This window comes from Diadema antillarum, unplaced genomic scaffold (assembly GCF_040938485.1).
Source record: "Diadema antillarum isolate AM-2024a unplaced genomic scaffold, OU_Dant_1.0 scf00000062, whole genome shotgun sequence".
Classification (NCBI taxonomy): domain Eukaryota; kingdom Metazoa; phylum Echinodermata; class Echinoidea; order Diadematoida; family Diadematidae; genus Diadema; species Diadema antillarum.
This window is the reverse complement of record NW_027270951.1, coordinates 2682753-2704344: the sequence shown is the minus strand read 5'-3', so window position 1 is coordinate 2704344 and position 21592 is coordinate 2682753. Positions and strand designations below refer to the sequence as shown.

The 21592-nt window shown below is 38.5% G+C and overlaps 1 protein-coding gene across 1 annotated transcript in view; it reads left to right on the top strand.

Annotated features, from left to right (window-relative positions):
- Positions 1–352: 352 nt before the first annotated feature.
- LOC139716191 (guanine nucleotide-binding protein G(s) subunit alpha-like) overlaps positions 353–21592 on the top strand; it is a 91776-nt gene continuing 70536 nt past the window's right edge. The window contains exons 1-4 of the mRNA XM_071627758.1: positions 353–812; positions 1051–1123; positions 7818–7872; positions 9307–9426. Of these exons, the coding sequence (XP_071483859.1) occupies positions 674–812; positions 1051–1123; positions 7818–7872; positions 9307–9426 (387 nt within the window). The 5' untranslated portion in view covers positions 353–673. The remainder of the gene's footprint in view (positions 813–1050; positions 1124–7817; positions 7873–9306; positions 9427–21592) is intronic.

Below are 21592 nucleotides of genomic sequence, written 5' to 3'. Positions count from 1 at the left end.
AAATAGAATTATCCTTCCGGCGAGATGTGAAGCAAAATCTATAATAAAATGTATATAACTCGATTCAAACTGAAGCAACCGATGAAAATGGTGTTGTCAATGCATGATACATCAATTAAGCATGAACTACACAAAATACTAGTTATGTTTACTGTTATTTTGCCTGGCATACTTGTGTACAGGTATTGTAATTGCTAATGATTCGGGGTTACCCATAATGCCACTGCATGCAACCGCACCCTGGCGCTGTAGGTATGGTACGTACTGCATTTGTGTGTTCACACACACAATTCGGTACACTGAATGCATGCACTGTTGCTGTGTTGAGAACATGCATATGACATGATCCGATATCGCGATTATGTGTGCATATAAATACTCGCTGTAGTGCAGTACGAAACTTGCACTCCATGTCATATTCTACTCAGATTTGTCTGCGATTTCATCGCCTTTTCACCTAAGGATTCGACTCTGCTGGTTAACCACTTTCTTTGGATCTATTACTACGGATTTCTAATCACCAGAGGAGCGGTTACGTGCTTCTTGTGCTCCATTTTTGTTGGATTGAGTGTTCTTGTTAGTAGCCGTGCTGTGCCCGTAACGGCACTCACTGCCTGAGAGTTGTCAACTCGGCTAGCTACGGGTCGGCTAGCCGCATTGCAACGTGCGTGCGATGGGTTGCTTCGGGAACGGCCTGTCAAGCGAAGAGAAAGATGAGGAAAAGAAGCGAAAGGAGGCTAACAAGAAGATCGAAAAGCAACTCCAGAAGGACAAGCAAATATACAGAGCAACGCATCGGCTATTATTGCTTGGTTAGTGCCATCGCAACCACGGAAAATTAGTTTATATCTAAAGTATTGCCTCCGTTTCCATGATTACTGGGAGTTTCAAGCCTCTGTGGATTCGTGTGTGCACTGTGCAATCAACATGTCAATACCGAAGTAGATACCCGTGTGCGGTCCGCAACAGCGACCGAGCAATACAATGTTCCTCCATGTTGTTTTCCCACCCCTTAATTTTTCTTCCTTTTTTTCTCCTTTTTATCTCAAGGTGCTGGTGAATCAGGAAAAAGTACCATCGTGAAACAAATGAGAATCCTCCATGTAGATGGATTTTCACCAGAGTAAGTAACCAGGCCATAGCCAGTTCCTACAATCTTGATCATGTCGTGTAAAAACTTAAAAGTTGCAAATCGGCAGAGCGCTTGAGCTGTGCATTATAATCAGAAGCCCTGTATCATATCGGGTTACTTTGTATTGTGATCTATTTTTAGTGTCATATTCTAATCTTTGACCCCCATAGGAGTTTATTTTACACTCACATTGCTGTCTTCCTTAGGATGGCAGGTATTTAATTGCCTCATGTTGCATTACATAATTTCCATGCAAGTGGTCAAAAAAAAAAAAAACATCATTAGATTCTAACGTTAGACTTCTTCTTCTTCTTCTTCTTCGTGTATACTGTCCAACACCCCTTAGTAGGGGCCAACCGGACAGGGGGTGCGCTGGTGTTAAAGTTGCGCGGAGAGAGAAGTGTGGGGTTTAGTTGCTTTGCTCCTGAATGTATTGTAGGGTTGCTGCTTTAAAAGAGTCCTTGCTTGCGATGTTGGAAACTGTTGATGGGAGTGAGTTCCAGTCTATGATTGTTCTTTTGCAATGAACGAGTATTTATAACAGTTTTTGTTCGTGGCGATTGGGATGAAGCTTGTAGTGGATGATTTCCGGAGAACCCTTCGGACCGGACGCAGGGCTTTTCGAACTGGGATGGATAGGCGACCCGCAAGCGCTTCGCGGAATGTGGTGATGCGGCCTACTCTGCGTCGATGTTTCAGCAGCTCCCAGCCCAGCTCACGCTTCATTTTAGTAACACTACTGTGTCTAGAGTATATCACCTCTAACAAAACGCGCTGCTCTGCTCTGCACTGCTTCCAGTCTGTCTACCAGAGTCTGAGTGTGGGGGTCCCAGACTGTAGAACAATAATCTAGTAGTGGTCTAACAAGAGTCTTATATGTATAATTAGACTTCATCTATTCTTACGCGTGTAATTCTCTCCATGAAACCTCAGTTGGAGAGGCCATGTCTACAGAAAATACATATAGATCTATGCTCCATCACATAAATTAATCACATACAAAGTAAACCTGTTTATTTTTGTAAGTGTGAAGATTTTTAACTAGAGGTCTAGTGAATTGTATCTAGATCTAGTGCTGGAGTTTAAAAAAAAAATGACGAAAAGGTCCAGATTGTGATCAGAGTGGTTATAAACATGTATCAGTGTGCAACATAATTTCTTTGAGGAAACCAAATTTTCAGTTTAAGATTGCACCTTTCAGCTTTGCTTCAGAATACGGTAATATATACTGCAGACACATAGAATACAAATAGTCTACTATCCTTCAATATGCTAGAGTTCAAACGTGGATCTAAGGCACTAAGCATTGCAGAAAAATTGTGAATCCTTTTAATAGACTCTACAGTCTGAGTAAACATAAAATTTGTTTTGATCTACCCAGACATAACAATTGTTAGAGAAATAGCATTTGCCTGTTTTAAGTGTTTTCACTCGCTCAGAGAGTTTTTTTTTTCCTTTCCTCACTCGATGAGACAAAGGCAGAACATATTCAGGCATCCTGGTATACCTCGGCATTAATACAAGTTTAGAATAAGTACATCAATATTGTATGTTTATTCATAACTTACTGATGTGTGTAGTTTGATTAAAAGGCTTTGAAATAAAAGAGAAGGAATGACGGTTTAAATTTTCCATATTGTACAGTGTATAGTTTATTTTGTATGATGAAACTTTGCAGAAATTAGGCTTTGAGTCTAACATTCCAAAGGGTGGATTCTGCAGCTTTCATGTTCTTATAAAAAATTATAGGTTAATATCATGTAGACCCTAGTGCAAAGTCTCCTTGTGCGTTGCAGAGGCAATGTCAGCCAACTTTGATGTCAAAATGAAAGAACCTTATAATAAATGCAAGCTGTGGAATCAAGATCTTCCATTCTACAACTCGACTAGAAGTTTAAGACCATTTTCTCTGTACTTACTGTATCAGAAAATGTAGCCTACCTGTCATTCAGGGGGAATGATTGGAAAATGTAAATATAGCATTCACATACTGTATGCTCCATTAGATGAGACATCAGTAACTGGATGTACACTGAAGTTAATTCCACCATATAAAAAGATTGAGTCCAAGCTAAGATTATCTAGCAAGTGCAAGTGTCCATTTTCATTTCAAGCTACAGCTGTACAATGTTGTAGTGCAGAATTCAATATCAGTAATTTGCCAGAATGCATTAATTCATCATGAAGTAGAATGATCTCCTGATTTATTTGTTCTGTGAGTAATGGAAGTATTACAGCCCATGACTATGAACACAGAAGATCAGTAATATTTGAGCAGGACAATTTTACCAGAGAGTTACTATGGATGTAACAATTGCAGAGGCTTTGAGCACATCAGATTTGCTGTTGTAAACAATTTTGATAAGGTACAGTATATCACCCTGGTAAAAATTGAATTGTGAGTGTGTGTTGTTTTTTTTTTTCCTTAGGGTACAAAATTCAACTCTTTTGTATCTTTATGAAAGAGTAAATGTGTGAGACACATCTTTAAATTCATCACATCAAAATTTATAGTTTTTAGAAGATTGTTATGTTATATAGTTTTTGGAATAAAATCTTGTCGGATTTTAAATCTCAGTATGATGTGGTGCGTAAACAGTGTGAAAGAGGTGGCTGATGTTTTTCAGAGTAGAGGATTGGGGCGTATGTTGTTGACCATCTGGAATGACAAAATTGTGATTACTCCGAGAACTTGCCAGAGACAATGGGACAAACAAACACATTGCTACACATTATCATAACACTTGGCTAGTGTTTCAAATTTTGCTTTAAATGTCATAAATGTCAAAATATTGATTATCACATTATTTTCTTTTCTCTCTTTTATTTATTTATTTTTTTTTTGGGGGGGGGGTAAAGGTTATGTTTTGGCTAAAGCTATCTTTCTAGATATTATTTATTGTTCTTGTGATCGTGAAAGAAGATGAGGTGATTTTGATTTCTGCGATGCTTTCCCATACACTGTAAGTGATATCTTGCTTTATTGCTATGCATTCAAAATCAGAGTCTTATGTCCAAGATAGCTTCTTCTGAGATGTTCAAAGGAAGTGCTGTTAATTCATCTGCTGACTTTCAAATGGTCATAATATTTCTTGCACTTGTCCGATTTTTCTTAAGTTTTGTCTAATCTGTGTCTCCTTTTGTTTTCCCGTTTTATTGAAATTATATACAATTTTTTATCATTGCAAAAATCTTGTTTTTCATAGACGTATTTCAAGTATATAATGGCCATTTGCTGGCACTGATGTTAATTTTGAATCTGGTTTGGGGTTAGTCACGCCAGGAACATGCTGTAAAACTGTAAGCAAGCTTCAGAGATACCGTGTACCGTATGCCATATATTTAGCGAGTGTCAATTTTTGCGAAATGGGACTTCCCAACAATTTCGCGAGTGGTTAAATTCGCGATAGTGGAGTACTTATTGAACAGAGAAAATGTAAACGTGTGCATCACATTCATACAGGGATCAGAGTCATTATTTTGGCGTGTCTTTAAAGGACAAGTTCACCTTCTTAAACATAAGGATTGAGAGAATGCAACAATATTAGCAGAACACATCAGTGAAAGTTTGAGGAAAATTGGACAATCGATGCAAAAGTTATGAATTTTTGAAGTTTTTGTGTTGGAACCACTGGATGAGGAGACTACTACAGCTTCACATATGCATACAACAATATAAAGAAAATGTAAAGAAAATTCAACATATTTTCACTTTTTTCGCATGATAAAAGAGCACTTGACTTGCCTCTTTCTAAAGGCAGGGGGAATAATATTACCCGTAACATACAGTGTATGTCGGTAATGAGTCAGGGGAATGTGTACTTTTTTCAAAAGATGAAATTTTGTGAAATTCTCTTTATATTTTCCTTATATTGTTGTACGCTTGTGACATCTAAGTTATTCATACACTGCAGTAGTCTTCTCATCCAGCGGTTACTGCACAAAAACTTCAAAAATCCATAACTTTTGAACGGATTGTCCGATTTTCCTCAAACTTTCCATGATGTGTTCTACTAATATTACTACATTCTCTCAATCCTTATGTTTATGAAGGTGAACTTGTCCTTTAGTTTCGCGAATAGCACCTGACTTGGGAAATTCGTGAAAATAAAAACCTCGCGAAATATTTGGCATACAGTAAATGTCCCTTGCGAGATTCCACCCTTGAATGTGATCTGATACATTTTGTATCATGAGGGTCCTATCATGATATTCACTGAAGGAAGTCTTCTGTGAAACATTCAAACACTCAGTGTCCATTATTCAAATTATTGAAATTCTTGTGTCAAGTTGTTTTTATTGCAACTGATTGGCAAATTGCCATACATCGACATACATTTTGTAAAATAGCAACCAATTAATCAGTGTTTAGCTGTAGCCATGATAAAAAAATGAAGACACTCAATGTTCATATTTCCCCGTATACTGTTGGTGGTGCTGTCTGCTACGCACTGTGTACAGTGCATTTACCATTATACAGACCTTATAATCTGACTAAAGGAGTTTTTGTAAGTGTAAATGTTTTACTACTGTATGGCTGTTGTGAGCAGTCACAATGTAGTGTTTTGAAGTTTGTAAGTGGTAGATTATGGACCTGTATAATTACATTGTATGTGCCAATATGCAGAAGTGTCACAGTAATTTTAGCAAATGTTTGAATTTGTGTGTTTTGCATCCCTAACAATCAAAAAAAAAAAGAAGAAGAAGAAGAAGAAGAAGAAGAAGAAGAAGAAAAAGAAAAAGAAAAAGGAAAGTTCTTCATATGACCAAACAAGGAGCTGTAGGGTTACAGATCATCAAAGTTTTGTTTACATATACATCAGTAGCATCAACTGAACATGTCTTCAGTATTGCAATGTAATGTACAGTACATGCAGGCCTTTGTTCAATTGTTTTTGACCAAATGTCATGTGCTTGTACTTCTAATTTCTATGAAATGTACCTTGTACCAGTGGCAGCAGTGGATTCATTGGTAAGTTGCGGCATAAACTACAGGACAAGTTACACACATGCAGACTGAGTTTGGTGGCTTTAGAATAAATCTGGGTGCAAATTCAAACTTGTGGTTTACCGGTAGCATGCAAACAGGTGCGGACAATAGAGCTTGTTACTTGTATCTTGCTTTTCACAGAACTGTGCTGTGCCCAATTATTGCCTTTGATTTGCAGGTTAACCAAGTTGTTATGGTCAGTTGTTGTGCGTAATGTATACTGTGGGTAGCCGTCTGGCTGTTTAGATGAAAGGAAGCTGGTATCGCCCCTAGCACTTGACCACCCCTTGGACTGACCCTCATTTGTAAGGTACTGGGGAGGGTCTTTAACATAATAAGGAATCTGCAAGTCACTACCTCTGAGTGTGTATTCCAATTGTTACACTGTGGCATTCACCTGAGAAAATGATCTTGATATTTGCGGCAAAGAGAAGATGACTTTGGGAGGATGTTGGTAATTGTTTCCATGCTGGGCAAGAAAACATGTAGCATCTCAAATTTATTCCGAGTTTATACAATGTATGCTGTCTTTATTTTAAAAAGTTTATTTCTAGCGAGACTGTCGATTGGCTAGGAGAACTACTGTATATGCCATATGTTTTACGAGTCTTACATTTTCATGAATTGGGACTTCCTGACAATTTCAGGAGTGATTAAATGAAGCTTCACTTTACGTGTGCACATCACATTTGAGTTGAAATCAGATTTGATTGTGTGTGTGTGTGTGTGTGTGTGTGTGAGTGTTGTTAACTTCACGGATAGCATCTGACTCGCAAAATTTGTGAAAATAGAAACCTAGTGAAATTCAGTCTGTGGCTTCTAAATACAGTAACTGTTAGTTGAGAGACTGAAAGCTTGCATGTTTGCAGGAGTACAGGTAGCGGTACTGTAAATTAACTGAAGGCCAAAAAAAAAAAAAAATTGTTGCATTGGCGTAACCCGCCCGACCCTAAAAATTCCGCCAACCCCATGTTTTTTTATTATTTTTTTTTTGCTATCGATATCAAATATCTTGTTGATTGCGATCGCGATCGCACAAACCCGGAAGTGGAAACCGGCTCTGGGGATATCGGATGTACGAGGGAGAGATCTAGCGCCTCGCATAAGCCTTCCTTGAACAGTACGTCATCTGTTTCCAACACGGACACGTACTCTAACAAGATTTATTCAGTGTATACGTAGCATTCAGACTGCGATGTATTGTGCACAGTTTTGCCATAGGTTTCTTGTGTGGAGAACTTACACGAATCTGTATATGTGGGACTGTAATAGAGTGCGATGAAAAGATCGTACATATGGGTCAATTTGCATCTATCTTATCTAAGTCAAAATAGTAAAATATGAAGTGAAAACATTCAGGATAGGGATTTCAACATCTTTAAATTCTGTGAAGGGGTATAATTCCAGTAATATCGGCCTCATAAATTATTTGTAGAATAGATGAACGCAGCACATTCGGTGCAGCAGTTGTAACTGTTTACTGAGCTGAGCACGAGTTTTACACGTAAAATGCAGGTAGCAAAAAAAAAAAAATAAATTAAAAAAAAAATCCGCCCGACCGACCCTATTTGAAAATCTCATGTTACGCCAATGCAACAATTTTTTTTTTTTGGCCTAATAGTCATTCTTGTACATTGATGTCACAATACCTTGTACTCTTTCCTAACCCTCTCCTCTTTGTCAATTCTGTTGCAGTGAAAGGAAGAAGAAAATAGAAGATATAAGAAGGAATATTCGAGATGCAATTCTTGTAAGTATACCCGGTACCATTGCATGTGAATTGTAGTTTTAATGACAGTTGATGTGTTTTGCAAAGTAGGCCAGACCCACCGTAGTGTGTACTACAACTAAATATTGTTGTTGCACAACGAAAGTGCATGGGCACTTTCCTTTTGTTCTGACTCGGAGAGAGGGAAAATGTACCATGGAAAATGTCTAAATATATTCATATATATGTTTTATGTGTGATTATTCATTTATTTAGTTATTTATTTGTCTCTGTATTCATTTACAGTATATGGTACATTTCTTGTAGTACATTTTATATTCAGTCAATTTGCTTATGTACTTTAATATATTTGGATTTATTAACATCTTTTTTTTGCATACTATGTATAATGTTAATAATTAACTCACACACACAAGACTGCATTATTATAATGGAAATGCTAGCCATGCTACACAAGTGTACTTGTACACTGTACATATCCACACATTGATGACTGACTTGAATAGATATGTTAATTTTAGTGTGTATTATGGCAGAGCATGCCTGGCATGATAAAATTAAACTGTAGATCTGCAGTGAGGGATTGATGAATATAATGTTTCTTTTTACGTCTACAGATGTTTGCTGCTGAATATGATGTCATAATATCCTGTGTAAAGAAATCACAAGGAAGCAATATTTGCAGGCATATGTATAGTGTATACACGGTGTCATGTGCCTTTGCTATTTTTGCCCGCCTACTTCTTCCTACTTTGATTTCTCATGGGAATGCAGATTGAATCTTACGAGTTTCATTTTAGCTTTGCTACACTTGGTAGTTCTGCAAATCAGTGTAGCAGGTACTGGTAACAGTGCCTAATAACGCTTGCCTGAGCAGTCAACATGTACTGTACAGTACATTACAGCCAAAGTCGCTACCCCTTCATAGCTTCATACTGTTTAGCTTCTCAAGGCATTTTGATACACATTCACTCAGCATTCATGCCCGCCTTGCAGCATGGCTGACATAAATGGCCAGAAATCAATTCTGTGGTGCTGTTTAAACAGTGCTCATATTTTGGTCATAATGGTCTCAGTGTCATGTACAGTGTATTGCTCCTAATTGCGTATTTTTCTCAGAAAAAAAAAGAAACAAAAAATAAAATAAAAAAAACCTTGCCCAGGGCCAATGTATTAGTGGGTTTGTAGCACTACTCTATGTGTACTTACCCTTAATATGTATGTTAAAATATGTGCTACAAGTAGTTATTATTGGAGGCAATCAATTTAATTGCCTAGATTGCCAAGTAAGGCTGATACATAAGAGAAAACAAATTTGTGGGTAATTTGTCCACATGGTTACATGTAATTGTGCTACGTTCTGTAGCCCTTCTATAAAATGTACATTTTATGCAGTGCTTTTCCAGACGTGCGTAACATGTTCCACATTCCTTTTTCTTCTTCCCTCCCCTGTAGACAATAACAGGGGCTATGAGCACGTTGTCACCGCCTATTCAACTAGCAGAACCTCAGAATCAATTTCGGTTGGATTATATTCAAGATGTCTCCAGTTCACCAGACTTTGACTACCCAGAGGTAAGTTTATCGATGAGGGTGTGGGTAAGTCCTGAGAGCACTGGTATAATATGGTACCTGTGTAGTTTTAAAAATGCCTCAGATTTAGCCTGGTTAGGATTATTTTTGAAAGGGAATGTTTAAAAGTGAGGGGTTTGAATATGGGGGGGGGGGGGGGGAGTAGATGGAGTCAGATGGCCCACTGTGAAGTTGACATCGGCAGCTTCCCATAATGGGGTCCAAATGTATCACATTATCTTTGTATTTCACAAAAAAGGGGAAAAAATATATCAGCAGTATAATTATTGAGGTTGTTATAAGACAAGCTAGTACTAGAAAAGCTACTTGTAGTACTGTGTTTAATACAACGATACAAGACAATTGTTTTGATGCAGTCCTATCCCAGCTATCTGCCCATGTTAACTGAACAAATTGTAGCTTCCCCCAGGCAGTGTCATACATCGTGATATATTTTTGGCTGCAAGTTGTTATAAATAGCCCGGCTGGATCTAAAAATAACAGTGTACCACTATTTATAGCACCAGTTGTCTATAAATAGCCTTTCAATTACTTACTCAGTGTTTACCTATCCATCAGCGTAGAATTCCGAATGGGGTGATCCCATGCGCCAAGGGAAGGCTTGGGTGTGGGAGCGAAGCTCATCTTCAAACCACTCAAATATTAAAGTGTTCGCCTGGCTTCTGACATTGCCAGACAGATATGATTGTAGGAGCGAGAAAAGGGGTAATATGCATTCATCACAGCTGAAGATTAGTCAAAATGAAGAAACAAAGGTAGCAATGACAGCTTAAGGCTTTCCAATTCATTCCAATCGCATCTGGAATGGCATTTTCAATATTCCATCTTAAGAGCATCGAAGAAAAAAGGACATTCACATTTGTCTGCGGTAAGAAATTATGATAGCCGATCAATTCTGGCAATATTTTTACAGTTCTTTGTGTTGATGAGACTTTTAGCTTGTGTAAGCTTTATAAAATTGTGTTTTTTGTTTTGTTTTGTGTTTATAGGATGGAAAATATATAGCTGTATGGAGTGTTAATATACACTGTACAAGTGTATGTTCATGTAATGATGTGCGTATTCCAATGATAGTAGATGTGCGCTAGCTGTGTAGGCATTGTTGTAAGCCCCTCTCAGGCATTGTGATATCAGGTAGCTGTTGAATAAAACTTGTTGATTCTCAACAGAATATCCATATGAAACTCATCAAGTTTAAGTTTTAAATTGGCTTGCAAATTTTCAAATATTGGTTATCGTGGGGACATCCTAAGTGTGACGAAAATAACAGTAAAGGTACTAAATCTAGGGCTGCTAGAAGACATAAATATCATATTTTAAAAGGAAATGTTGGTACCATCGAAGGCAAACATTATTTTTCAATTAAATGTTTTTATTTTATGATGAGTTGTCTTTGTTTAATGTCAGTGTAAAAATATTGAAGGTCATTCTTTGTTCAGATTTTGAAGAGTTCAAGTTCAATTTGGTGAAAATTCAGATTTAGCTAGAGCCATTTATATAGATGGTGAAATATAACATTAGGAAAACACATTTCAATAAGAGTTGCTTGGGTAGTCTACAAAAAAACAACAACCCCAAAACAAACAACAACAACAATAACAAATACACACACATACAAAAAAAAAAAAACCCACCAACAACACACAAAATAAACTGTAAACTTGCCTGGAAGAAAATGTTAGAAAAAGATTGATATTTGCCATGTTGCAAGCTTTTGGCACTTGCTCATATGGCAGAAGAAACTCATACAGTGTATTTCTCTTGTGCAAAAGCTTCATTTTTTTTTTTTTCATTGCAGTGTCAGTGTAGCCATTGAACGACAATTTGTGATATTGTGAGGGATATTCCCATTAAGAATGGGCACTCTGTAATTCTTTGGCAATTAGACTAACATGTTTACTTTATTAAACAAAATAGTTATTCTAATCTGGCCACAGAAATAGCACACTGTAAAGCAAGAAATATTCACAGCATGAAATTTCAGGAATAGGAGCCGATGGCCTTTTTCGTGGCATGAAGTTTTCACCAATTGCCACTGGCATATACAGCTGTAGCATAGACAAGAACTTTCGTTTGCATTTTAATTTCACGGATCGTGGTTCTTGCAAGTTCGTGAAATTAAACTGCACACAAAAATTTCTGGTTTTACAGTATAGGCCTATATCTATATGCATCTGGTTGCCAGATACTAATTTATAGTTGCCTAGGACCATCAAGAAACTGTACCTGAATTGCATCTATTTCACAGTTTTCTTTCCCTGCTATTTTTTTTTCTCAATTTTCTCAGTTGCTTTCGTATTGCATAATTTTCACATGCAATTTACAGCATAATGAAAATAAATCAAGGTCAACAAAACAGACTCATTTACATGCTGCAATATATGTGCAAAAACAAAAACAAACAAACAAAAACAAAAACAAAAACCACACACCCAAAACCCAAACAAACATAACCTGGGCTGGAGCTATATTCAGCAGGTATATCCTGTATGTTTTTAAATAAGCAATTTGTGGGAATGTGCATGTGGTGCATGTGATATCAAATAACAGAGATAAACTAGACTATAGATAGGATCACAGCTCTGAGCATGGCGTGTCTGTGCTGTCTATAATAGGGCCAGTGACCAAGTGCAAACTGAGCTGGGGATGAACTTGCATTCGATTTTCCAGGTTTTCTGTTTGTTTAACTGGGTTTGTAGGAGAGGGCTATTAGGAGGCAGGTGCAAGACAGTGACTGCAACAAACTCTGGGTCATTGGCAAACATTAGTATAGTACACAATATATACACACAGGAGTTTTCATCAATACAAGCCTCCGAAGCTGGCAGTCTCTCTCTTCCCACCCAAACCCCACACATATTTCATACACATTCTTTCTTATCTGGTATAGACCAAGCCCCTTCACGTGTGTAATATAAATTTGTGTCTGCTTTTGCTTGTGGTGTTAGTGTTGTGGTGTTATGGATGCTAATTGATTCAGCTAAGTGTGATGCAAAACCCCATACTGGTATTTATAGTCAACTGAGACAAAAATAATTGTTTTGCATCTATAATCCTTAGGGTGTCAGTCATTGTTTTGTTGGATTAACGAGATCTGCAGATGACATGCCCCTGCCTCATTGTTGCATGTTATGGCCATTCAAAGTCTCAATGTCCATATCACTTGAATGAATTCACTACAGAAAAGTCAGATCTCTGAGAAATTAGACCAATGATCTCTCTCTGCACCACACCATGTACAGGATCTAGCCACAAAGTTCTTGTTTGACCACAAGACCCCATGACCACCAGTCCACCTTTGCATTGTACTAGCACTCTTCCATTGTCCGTGGGTCCCATTGTCCTGGCAAGACATGTACCTAGGAGGGACACTCTTCCCCCTCTCTCTATCCCCCCCCCCCCCCTCTTTTTCCATCTTTCCCTTGCTCTCATTCATCTCTTGTGTTAATCCCTTTACAATAGGGCTGTATTCAGTGAAAGGCTGTAGGAAATTCTGTAAAGACAAGACAAGAAGCCATAGTGGGTAACTTGAAAGTGTCTCAGCTCAGTTAGGCAGTAATCTCATTGACAATTACCCCTATCAGCTGTGACAGTCAGTGAACAGCCAGTGCTTGGGCAGTCGCATGCCGGTATTGCAGCATCATTCCGAATTGACTAGAACATCCTTGAAATGCATGAAGAGGGTCATCATGCTCGATGATGTCATGTGACCCCCTTGCTCTATGATAGATCGTGTACATGGCAACCATAGAAATAGCAGGTGCAGTGTTCAAGTTGGTATTACGCCATTTGGAAATACATTTGATAAAACTTGCATGCGACTAAATTCTATGGTCTTTGCACCAGTGTCACAGCTCATTTGAACATGATCTTTTGTATTGAAAGGTAAGAAACCGAAACTATAAGCTGTGCTCTTGCAATCAACGTGATGACTTGCAAAGGATATTTAGTTCTGTGAAATTTAAAGACACTTAAATTCATGTCACATGACTACAGGTGTTAAAGTGCAGAAGGAAAATGTTAAAATACATTTAGCTACACCACTACTTCTTATACTGCTGAATGCTACATAATAATAGTTGTTGAATGAATGATCACCATCAGACATCACATTAGGTTAAAACAAATGCCCCACCCCCCCCCCCCCCAAAAAAAGGGCAAAAATAAAGACATACAGTGGCAAATAACAACATTTACCACATGGTGAGGTCCATACATATTCGATGTTTCATTAAAATGCCTTAGATTGTGATCATTACATGACCAACAACACTTACACTGAAATCTGCATGAGATCCTTGAGTAAGGACTGACATTCAAACCATTAGACAATATACACATATACATGTACTTTTCCAAAATCTGACACATGTTGCTCACATCATTACAATGTATGTACCCTTGTCTTAAAACCAAAAGGTTATCGTTGAAGTTAATTCACACTTAGTGCAGGATTTCATGTGATTCAGATGTGATCAGTGATTATCAGTTTGGGCCACTTCAGTAGTGTCATCTTGAAAGTTAACAGTGCTCTCAGTTGAACAATTGAATGGGCCTTCAGAGTGGATATGCATTTTGCAAAGATTAAATCTCAGACAGTTAATACAGGGAAGGCATGTATGTAGGCTACATGTAATATAATTCAGACACAAGGTCTTACTTTACCTATCCGTCACTCCCACAAAGTTCGCTCACATCTTGAGGTTGGCAACAGTAAATGTTGCACAAGAAACAGGCGACTAGGAAATTTACCAATCCCTCTAGCCTTCTTCGGTGATCATTCCTATATTTCCAAATGTGAGTTTCAGTATATTTCCTGTGAAACTGGAAAATCCAAAACTATTATTTTTTGTGTCGAGTCTTGTAAGATTGTGTGTGTTTTGTAATTTCAGTGACTGTTGACCACCAGTCACATTGTCACAGTGCATTTTTGACATCAGGCCATGTTCTGACGTATTTCTAATCGGAGTAACATTTTATGAGAAGTATTCAAATTTATACTTTCTACCACGACCCTGTGTCTGCGCCATAAAATGTTACTCCGATTAGAAATACGATTGTTTTTTACCAGCGGTATTTGTCTTCTCCATTCTTGTTGATGGAAATTTCTGAGCGCTAGCTTCGTCGCGATCGACTAGGTAAGGTTAGAATTGCACTACACGCACACGTGTACTCGCAAAAAGTCAACATTGCGATTTCACTCCGGAAGTTTTACCTAGGTCATCAGGTATGTAAGTTCAGAGATACTCCAAGGGCTTGCCAGCACGGGCAATTTACTCCGACCGGCTAGTCGTGGTAGCGAGATACTCCTGAGAAAACTCAGGAGTATCTTGGTCGGAGGAAGAGATCGTGGTAAGTTCCTCCGACCAGAGGAAGTTACCACGACCTTGTTCAGATGGGCACTACTCCGACCTTTCCTCCGAAGTTACTCCGACCAAGCTTCCTCCGACCCTTCCTCCGAAGTTACTCCGACCAAAACTGCCCTCGTCTGAACATAGCTAGAGAGAGCGAAATGGGCAAAAATGTTTATGTCTCAAATATTTCGCATTCATGATTTAATGCTTTTCCACAGGCTGACAGCAAATTCATGCCAAGTATGAGCACACATCTCACCAATGTCATGTCAGAATTCTGAGACAAAGGCAGGCAGGAATGACTAAACTTTTTGGGCCCAGTGTTTACATGTCCACCACCATCTTCAAGACAACCCCTTGGTGATGTGGTAACACCAGCTTTTTTGTTTGACATCACATGGCCCATTCAATGAAGTGTTGTACATCAATGAGTGTGTGTTTATGTTTGTGTGTGTGTGTGTGTGGGGGGGGGGTGTGCGTGTATAGGGGATTTCCTTGAACAAAGAAGGGGTGAAGACAGCGCAATATGATGCAAGCCCGTAATTGCAACTCCTTTGGAATGTAAATTGGCACACATACTGTATACGCTATATATTTCGCGGGGGTTTTATTTTCGCGAATTTCGCGAGTTGGGAGCTATTCGGGAATTTAACAACACACGAAAATATTACCTTCCAAAATGAATCCCTTGCCTTGATGATACAAAAATTTCAGTACTAGTAGTATACCATGTCATATGCTTACCGAACAGACCATATACTGTACTGGCTAAGCTTGTTTACGTACATATAGCACGTCCACGTCTACTTACGAATACTGTAGAGAGCCAATCCATTCATTATCGCAAGGGGACCACTCGTCAGAAATCTAGCGCGATGGACTTAACCACTTAAAAAATGTTGAATTCTAACTTACTAGTTAGCAGAGTTTGGTAAGTTTTTTTCATGCAGTGTATAACTAGTATCATTCTTTTTGCTAGTAAGTTGAAAATTCGCACTTTCTTTGCCACTTCATATTTTCTCTGGTCCCCCAATCGCGAATTTAACCACTCGCGAAAATGTGTGACAGCGGCAATTCGCGAAAATTTATGTACGCGAAAATTATAGCGTATACAGTATATACCAAGGTGTTCATACTTCTAGTGTACACTGCACTTGAGTTTTTGATCTTTTTTAGTATCTTTTTTTGTTAGCTCATGAAAGGACAGTAAATGTCTTTTTATATGTAATGATAGTTTTCACATGTTTCCTAACCATACCCACTGTGACAGGGTTCGAAAATGGCGATGGTCCGCTGGCCATTGGCCACCCAAAATAACGTCGGACTAGCTAAAAATCATACAATTCTGAAGTTACTAGTCCGTCTGGCTAGCCAAAATATTGCTTCAGTGTCAAAATTGATTCTAAGTAGTCCGCCTGGCTAGTTAAAAAAAAGTTAGGTGCGACCCCTGTGTGATAAGCCACAGTTTGTGCACTCACTGCTATACGGACTATTCATTGCGATTATGATATTAAAGTTGGCGTATTTACATGTAGCGAGGACCATATTTAGGGGATGACAATGCTTGATATATTGGCTGCGTACATGTGTACGTTATGTCACAGTCTCTGAATCTTCCTCAGTTAAACCAAAACCATCCTTTTTTTCTGCCAGGAGAAAAGAATATTATGTCTTCGTCGTACAATTGTAGGCACAGTGCATTGAGCACATGTTGAGTGTTGATTGCATTGTTTGATACAAAATGTCTGTCCCACACATCTTTTGATACCTGACAGTGGAGTGGGGGAAATATCAACTTCTTTGGGAAGTTACATGTAATTCACAGACAGTTTTGTCGTGTATGAATTGCTGGCAGATGGAGGTGATACACCTTATAAGTCCTCAATGTAATCATACAGAAAAGCAGCCCACAATTTGCTATTATACCAAAGCATTTCAGTGATAGTTTGAAGATCTCTCTTAAGCTTTTTTTTTTTCATTGTTCCTGCAAGTGTAGCTACTAGGCAGGTTCTTATTGAGATTTTCTCATTAAAATTTGCCATGTTTTGACCTTTTCATTCACACTGCAGTGAAAATCGGGACAAATGTAGGGTCATTGCTACCATAATACCCCGTATGCAGTGTGCAACTGGTGTAGCAATACCGGTAGCTTGATTGGCTAGTTGAAACATTTAGCCTGTAGCCGCAGGGAGGGATCTGAACATTGAGTACCAGTCATGTGAATACACGGTTTATGATTTTTCTGCAGCTAGGGTGTGGACTGTAAACTTCATTGAAGTTACATAAAATGTTATGTGCTCCAGTGTGCTATTTTTCTTGCCATGTTTCGCATGGCTATTGGCACAATTGCCTAGCAATTTTCACCTGAATTAACTTGAACTTAAAAAGTTTTTTTTTTTTTTAAAGGTATTGAGATTTTACACTGTCAGTGAATGGCCCCAATTTCCTTTTTGTGCATCATTTAGCAGATGAGAGAGCTGGATGACTAGAAGGGTAGATAGATTATAAATGAATTAATAAATAATATAGATTGATAGATAAAGAGAGAGTTATGAAAGTAGGTATCAACCAACTAAAAAGAAATAAAATGGAGGAAGAGTTGGTATTGTAAGGATAACCTACATGTATGTCATGTTTGACCATCTGGGCAGTGAATGCCTGTTAAAGATTAGATTTTGTTTTAGATTTTAATTACCCTATAATGAATGTCTCAGTTAAAGACACATTTAGAACAAATACAGAAGAAAATATAGAATTAGACCCACTGGTAAATAAAACAAGTAGCATGTTTGATAGTGTACAGTACAAACTGTACAACTACTAGCCTTCTGTCAATTACTTGGGTAGGTACTGGTGGGCTGACTTGCATGTTGATTCACATAAGCATTCTATTCTGTATAGCGATGATGGAGGTGTTTAATGGTTGATGTCCTGGCCACTTAACAAGTGAATGAAAAAGCTGTATTCATTGGCATTCAGGGAGCATTCCATTTACCCACTCATCCATGTTTATATTTGTCTCATTTCTTTGCAATGTAATCATGCATAAAACATAGCTTTTAGTAGAATTAACACCTCCTCCTCTCTTTAAAAAAAAATCATCCAGTGAAAAAAAGATAGCAGACTGAAAATGCATATTTTTCTTAAAGAATGTATTTCTTGTTCAGTTACAAATCAGAAGCAGAGATTTGTTACATGGAAACTATATGTGCAATTCATATTACCCCAGTATTTTGCAGATTTTGTAGTGTAATATGACTATCAAGCTGACCTTTGCAACCATTGTTATACCATGGCTATTTAACAAATAATGATATTTTCAGTATGTGTGACATTTTTGAAAAATATAGTCATCATAATTACACTCTGAATTAACCAAACTGTCATAGAATATCTGAGGTGAAAAAAGAAAAAGAAAAAGTTCTTCCATATCACCAATATCCACATTCTCCAGCAGAGGTTTGGGCCTAGAGGTCTTGCTCATCACAACTACATTTGTAGTCCTCTAACTCCAGAGTGCATATTACATTTTTTTCTTGTGAATCTGCTGGATCAATTCATTTTGAAGAATGAGACTTCTTGTCATACAGACATCTTGACTTATTGTATACAGTATGTACTTTTGTATTTTACCAAAATGGTGCTGCATTCTTAGCCTGACAACATTTTGTTGTGGTTGCTTTTTTCTGTGTTTATACGAAGACCTGTGACCATGTTACAGTTGTAATACAATGCACTGTATGCTTCTACCAGTGCTGTGTGACTGCAGCCATGGCTATTTCATCACTGTCTCTTGTATAGAAGCAACCTTTTATTCCCTTTCAACACTAGAAGCTGTATCCTGGTATTGTGTCGGCCCTCCCCAATTCCCCAGAGAGCAGCAAATAGAGACATTGTGAAAATGAAGAGGCCTGCGCTGCATGTCCCTAAAATATTGAGTACCGGTAATTCTATTTTTAGCCCCTGTCATGTATTATTGTCAGGAGAGAGAGAGAGAGAGAGGGAGGCCCCCTTTTATTCCCTCCCCCCTTGAACTGTAGTGTCTGGCTGTTGTAGCCCGGGTCTGTGGGGGGGGGGGGGGGGGGGGGCACCAGGTCAAGTTTGAACTCTCGCCTACCAAACATATTGACATCAGCGTGAACCTGAATAGCTTGCATGTATGGGCAGGGCCAGACAAGGGAAGCAAGTCATGCTGGCTGGCTGGCTGGCTGGCTGGCTGGCACAGACCTGAAGCGACACATACGGTGACTGACAGAGCGGCAGTACCAGCTCCTCTACACTTTTTTTTTTTCGGTGCTTGCTCATGTCGTAAGCTAGAGGAATCAAGAGATAGGCCTACAATGAATGGCACAGTGGATCTTGTGTCTGTAGGTATGAGCAGTGTAAGATGTATCTTCAAGGCGAAGCTGCACACTGTCCGCATAATATGTTGTGATCAATGAATCCTATCAAATTTTTACATGGGGGGGGGGGGGAGGAGTTTTTTTTTTTTACAACATGTTTTAGACCCCACAGTTCTGGCCGTCACATTGTGATTCTTTACCGTCTTAAGACCGGAATAGGGAGATGTTGAACCCTTAAATTGATTTTTGTTGTTGTTGTTGTTGTTGTCTGAACCTGCCTCTGCTTATCTGCCAAATTATCTCACGCTGTTCTATATGTAGTATATATTTGTACGATGTAAATAAGACACATTAAGCTGACATTGTTGTAGCAATAATGTCCTTAACATTACCAAATATAAATGCATGCATGCATTCACTCACACACATAGCAATTAGCATGCTCTCGTACGCATGCACACACAAAACTGTTTTCACTCTCAACTGTGTATAGGAGACACATGGGCACAGCTGTCGTAAGTATGTTACATGCCTAATTAATTTGTGAAAAGGCAGGTTAAAATTTGATACATAGCTAAAGGGTATGTAGCTGATGGCTGTCTCAATGAGAGATAAGGACTGATTTTTAATATGGTTAGATCTAAGGAAATATTAGGCATGGACTCGGCTGAAAGAAAGGCCTTCCACTATATGTAGGGAATAGGCAAACATTCATGAATTTATAACAGTATGAATGTCATCGTCATATTGAAAGTATGTCAAGTATCATATACATTGTGATTGGTTAGATTGCATCACATGATCGTGTGAAAATTTCAGTATGGGGCACAGCCGTGCCCTATACCAAACCACTTTAACAGCGTGCCTACAATGTATGCTTTAATTGTCTACGCAGCGATACGCAGCACAGGGACGTAGGGCAAAGCCTACTTTAGTTCTTTCAGCATACATGTGTGCGTAGAGCACAGAATGCAGAAAGTATGCAGTTATATGCAAGTTTGCTCAGCACCACCAGACTAGGCTGGCTGAACAAGATTATAGTTGTTACTAGCAGCACCCGTGGAAATCCACGGGTCTGAGGGGTTTTATTTTTTTTTCTCATAATACGATTTTGCACATTTTTATTGAAGAAATAAAAAGAAAAGTCTTCTCATTCTTTCGTTAATTGTGCTGTCTTCTAAATGACCACCCTTCCCAGAAATTTTATAATATATTTTTGTAGTATATGCCAGGCGATCCGGTCCATTGGTAGGGATCATTCCCGCCACTACTTGCTTTTATTATAGAACTTGAGTTTCGAGGGGTTATTTGCACCCGTTGAAGTCCAACAGTTGTCTTGTTGCCCCTCACCCCTCCCCCCCCCCCTCACGCACACACACATTTCCACCTCCGCAGGGCAAAAAACAAAAACATTCAGGGAAAAATTACCAAAAACGCAAATGAGATTCCCCGAAAGTTCTGCCCACAGGTTGTTCCCGTTGAAACGGGAAGATATTAACACTATGACTTTGATTACCCCCTGCTCTTGCATCCACGCGGGCACCCGCGGGAATCCACGGCTGGTCTCAAGGCCTCGGTTTGTTTTGTGTTTTTTTTTTCATGTTTCTTTTCCCCACGTTATGAGAGAAAAATAAGATATTTTCGTCTTCATAATTTTGCTCCCTCCTTGTTGTTTTTAATCACCAAAACTTGGCTTGATATATCATATCAATATAGAACTACATCTGCTTCAGATTGTACATTATCATAATTAATATTAGGCCTACAATTATTGCTCCTATTATTGTTATTATTATATCATTATTATCATTATCCTTATCTTTATTATTATTATTATTATTATTATTATTATTATTATCATCATTGTTATTATTTGGGGAGGGGGAGATCATAGTCATCAGGTTTAATAGGCACCCGTGGGAGTAGGTTCTCACGACCTCATATTTTTTTTTCTTTAATATTTTTCCCATGTTATGGAAGAAAGAAGAATATATACATCACTGCATTCGTCTTCATTTGCTCCCTCTTTTTTTGTCACCAAAACTTGGTTTGATAGACCATAGAACCACACATTCTATTTCCACTTGCAATTTTAAAAATAGGCGGTCGGCAAAGCGAGGTTTTCCTCTACGTCCGCTCATCTTATGAATATGTATGATTACAGCAGCTCTGCAGTAAACGAATGGACACAGCTGCGCGTGTAATCTGATATGTAAGGGTACGATCGGCAAATATATTTAGCCGCGTCCTAAACAGTCTGCGTACAATGACACCGGACTTGAGAGCAAACGGCGAGCAAACTAAATGACCTACCTGAGCTGCATATAGTATTCTGCAGTTGTGCAAAATACAATTACATAACCAACGTTCGTTGTTTTCATTTGGGGACGCCAATAATGGCGAACTGTACGTAATGCCCTTGTAGTCCATGTCACGCACACACAGATTCGT